General features: G+C 36.3%; 1 protein-coding gene across 1 annotated transcript; it reads left to right on the plus strand.

The window, feature by feature from the left end:
• Positions 1-776: 776 nt before the first annotated feature.
• On the plus strand, positions 777-4,481 carry LOC132190811 (endochitinase-like). The gene is made up of 3 exons (XM_059605852.1): positions 777-1,327; positions 2,720-2,867; positions 3,950-4,481. Exons 1-3 carry the CDS (start codon positions 865-867, stop codon positions 4,320-4,322), a joined length of 984 nt encoding a protein of 327 aa, XP_059461835.1. The 5' UTR covers positions 777-864; the 3' UTR covers positions 4,323-4,481.
• The last annotated feature ends 6 nt before the right edge of the window (positions 4,482-4,487 follow it).

Here is a 4,487-nt window from a genome sequence, read left to right on the forward strand (position 1 = left end):
AAATTAAATTAATATTTTAAAGTGATGTGACACTAATGGACGGAAAGCCAATGGAATGGAAGGATTTATTGGACCTTTTCGAAAAACTTAGGGTGTTAAAATTTAAAAATAAAAAATAAATAAATAAACATTTAAGTTGTGATGTGTTTTGCGCACTTACTCAAGAATTTATTTTACAAACACCCTAAAATCTAATGGTAATTTTCAATTCTACATTAAAAAATATAACTTTAAAAGTATACAAGTGAGAATGGAAGGGTGTGTTGCATTTTTAATTGGACTTAGGAAGTGTTTGAGACTGAGATTTTGTAGATAAAAAGTGGAATTTTAAACTAAATCGCAAAAAATAAATTGTTTAAGATTGTTTTTTTAAAAAATTACGATTTGAAAAAGTAAAAAATCTGCATTTTCAAATCGTTGATAAGAGAAGGATTTTTTTTTTTTGAAAATGCACAATTTTAAAGGTCAAACCACAATTTTATCAAACGATTAACTATATTTTTAAAAATCACATTTTCAAATCGTATATTTTACAAAAATTATTTTTAAACCACACATTTTAAAATCACAAACAAAAACGTACTCTTATTCAAACCCGGCTTATCTGTTGTGAAAAATAACGAGTAAATTGGTCAATATCATATAGTAAATGCCATATCTTTTGCATATCTTTCCAGCTGTCGTCCACAAAACAGGACATACAGTCAAATGTAGTCCTTTGGAGAAGTCAGGCAGCCCATGTGAATCTTTAGAACTTTACTAAAGAAAAATCGAAAAGGACAAGAGCAACACCCTATACATTTACATTTGAGTCTCATCTATTAACCCAAAAAACTCCCATCACATGCATGCTCTCACGCGGAAATGAACTCACACACTTTGATTGTCTTGTCCTTAGCTTTCTTGCTAGGAACCTCGGCAGAACAATGTGGAAGACAAGCTAGGAATGGCCTTTGTCCAAACGGGCTATGTTGTAGCCAACATGGGTGGTGTGGCACCAAACCTGATTACTGTGGTGCTGGTTGCCAGAGCCAGTGTAGGCCATCAACCACACCTTCCAAACCAACCCCACCACCGGCCAGCGGACCTTCCAAACCAACCCCAACACCGGCCGGCGGGGGTGTCGGCAGCCTCCTCGGCCTCTCTCTCTTCAACCAATTGCTTAAACATCGCAATGATGGTCGCTGTTCTAGCAGAGGGTTCTACACCTACGATGCTTTCATCACTGCTGCCCAATCTTTCGGTGGCTTCGGCACGACGGGTGATGTTAGCACCCGTAAGCGGGAGCTTGCAGCTTTCTTGGCTCAAACCTCTCATGAGACTACTGGTTAGTAATTTGATTGGTTTAAGTGTATAATATGAACAATACTTCAGAAGTATAAAGCATCGTGTCTAAGGCCCTATTAGGTCCAATAGAAAAAATGCTACACTTATCAAAATTTCTCTCCAAAAGTTGGTTCTCTAGTAATGTGTTACTATCTTATGAGATCTATTTGAAAATTCTAAAAACGACTCCAAACGACACCTATTCAAATGTCTAAGTGATTCACAAATATTAAGCGGAATAAGATCTAACCTAACAATCAATAATCAACCAAATACAGATATGTAATGAAAATCAAGAACACAGATATTTGGTTACGAAGAGGAAACCATTTAGAGAACTCTCTAAATGTAAAACCTCTCCGGGGCAGCCAAACCCAGGAAATCAATCCACTATAAGAAGAATAAGGAATACAAGAAGAATTACAAAACCTTTGCAATTTACTCTTCCTTGTACACGACAAGCGACCCACTTGACTTCTACCGCAGTAGCCCTTTCCAGAACATCTGGCACAATTCTTCTATAAGATTTCCTTTCACCGGAACTCCGATTGGCTTCACGTATTTAATCCCTTCTCAAATAAGCTAGAACAATATCTCTCTCTAAGCTCTCTAATTTTGCTCTCCAAAATACGTACGTATCAATGTAGTAAAATTGTGTTTAAATAGAAAATAAAACAAAATAAAGCAGCCATATCCGGACAGGGCAAATCTGAGGTCCGGACAGGCCTCATAAAATGAGCTTTCTGGAAATGGGGTCCGAACCCTGCTTCTGGCGGTCCGGACCCCTCCTTCAAAACATTGTTTCTGGTTTTTGTGTCCGGACCCGGCTTCTGGTGGTCCGGACATGCTCTAGAACTTGCTTCCTAAAATACTCATTTTCAACTCCATACATGTAAACCGAATGAGCCAAAACCTGAACTAACACTATTATTTTAGAAAATGTGTCAATATCTTATGGCTTGATGACCCATTATTTAGGAACCAACTTTTAAAAAGAAAATTTGGTAAATGTAACATTTCTCGGTCCAAAAATTGTCACGTACGGACTTGACGGCTCCTCACCTATAAAACCAAAAATTATTTGCGTTTTTCTCATGCCTTGGTAATTGTGGGCCTTTTATTTGACTAGGTCTTAGGTCTGGTCTATACTACACAAATCCGGATATATCAAGCCTCAAATAATTATTTAGAGTCATGCTCACGGGCAAAAGTTCAAACTTTATCTGACCCGTGTAGAGAGGATACTTTGTACGGTATCCTAAGGATTAAATTGGGACGAAGTCTCATATATCCCGATTATAAAAAAAACTAATAATAATAATTGAGAACCATAAAGCATTATTGTTCATTCTCAATGATTGATTAGTTAATACTAGAATCTAATTTTGTGTAGGAGGGTGGCCAGAAGCAGAAGATGGTCCATATGCATGGGGATATTGCTTTATAAGGGAGAAAGAAATGAAAGCCTATTGTGACGTAGCCAAAGCCCCATGCCCTCCCGGCAAACTATATTATGGCCGAGGACCCATCCAACTCACGCAGTACGTCTCTTGCGAATACTATGCCTATATATATATATATTTGCAATAACTAACAACTCATACTCATTTCAAATGAAATATATATAGCCATTTAGTTTACATGCAATTGTTCTAGATGCTTTCATTAAGTGCCTCTATATGTTAGGGTGCAATTCTTATTCACGTATCAGACTCAATTTGATTATGTTGAGACATTGGTATATATAAGACTATATATAGGTCAACTCTAATACAACTCATTTAATTAAAGAAGTCAAACACATCAATTCAAATCCGCTAATTTCATGTTGAGTGTACATGTAATGTCAAAAATTGTCAGATATAATATATAAATAAGGAATGCAATGTTCCATTGACAAAGCAAGTTAACGTAGTGAGATGGTGGTGGGATAAGAGTATCCTATATAGACTTTCTCTATATACATATATTGAATGACAAAAAGAATCGTGAGACTATCGGGGATTTTCCCACAAGGTCTCCATTTTTTTAAAAAAAAATTTTAACATGGTCACACAATGAGAGGAAAATTGGGGAAATAGAGTTATTCAAACTAATGACCTTCATTTCATGAGCCGTAGTTCTCAACCGATTAAGCTACCACTTGAAATGATCACGAGGTCTCCATTTAAATGCAAGACTTCATTAGCATAAAATTTGACGAAATTGGATTGGTTGGAAATAGTTAACATGCAATGCAACGGAACTCACCTATTATAGATGTGTGTGCATTAGTTTAACATACTTTTTCACTATCAAATCTTGATGAGAAATGCTAAACATATTTTCATGTACTTGACGTAACAGTGAAAATTATTATTAGTTGTTAAGCTTGTTGATAGGAAGAGATTTTTTTAATCATTTAATTTATATTATAACACTTCTTCTTACTTGTGAGCTCAAGTTCTACCTTAATAGATAAGACCCAACAAGTGAAATATTTAATTAAAATGGGAAGTAAATGATGGGCACATAGTTTAAACTGGTACTATTTTAAATCACGATTTATTTCAAAAATTGAAACTAATAAAAAAAAATTCTTTACTTATTTAATATAAATTCTAACAAAACTTTACTTGATCAGCAACTACAACTATGCTTTAGCGGGTAAAGCAATTGGGGCGGACCTGATAAACAATCCGGATCTGATAGCCATCGACCCAGTAATATCATTCAAGACAGCCATTTGGTTTTGGATGACCCCACAGGCCAACAAACCATCAAGCCACGATGTCATCATAGGTAGATGGACCCCATCCGCTGAGGACAGGTCAGCCAATCGGGTCCCAGGCTACGGTGTCATCACCAACATAATCAACGGTGGGATCGAATGCGGGCATGGTCGTGATGATAGCGTGGAAAATAGGATCGGGTTCTATAAGAAGTATTGTGACATCATGGGACTCAGCTACGGGAACAACCTGGACTGCAACAATCAAAAGCCTTTTGCTTCATGAGTCTTGTATTAATAGTTCTACTGCCAACTCCAGGGCAAGCAATAATCCTTCATGTGTAATTGGAAAAATCTGTTTTCCAAGTAGAAATACCGGCAATAAAGTGAGTTTCGTTTATTTCCACTCAACCAATATTGTTGGAAATATTATGAATTATTGAGGAAAATA

This window comes from Corylus avellana, chromosome ca1, assembly GCF_901000735.1.
Source record: "Corylus avellana chromosome ca1, CavTom2PMs-1.0".
NCBI lineage: Eukaryota > Viridiplantae > Streptophyta > Magnoliopsida > Fagales > Betulaceae > Corylus > Corylus avellana.

Bases quoted from the DNA above. Each gene is read 5' to 3' on its own strand.
- LOC132190811 (XM_059605852.1), top strand. From the start codon at position 865: ATGAACTCACACACTTTGATTGTCTTGTCCTTAGCTTTCTTGCTAGGA. The intron at 1,328-2,719 runs GTTAGTAATTTG...AATTTTGTGTAG, and splicing joins AACCTCTCATGAGACTACTG to GAGGGTGGCCAGAAGCAGAA. The intron at 2,868-3,949 runs GTACGTCTCTTG...TTACTTGATCAG, and splicing joins GGACCCATCCAACTCACGCA to CAACTACAACTATGCTTTAG.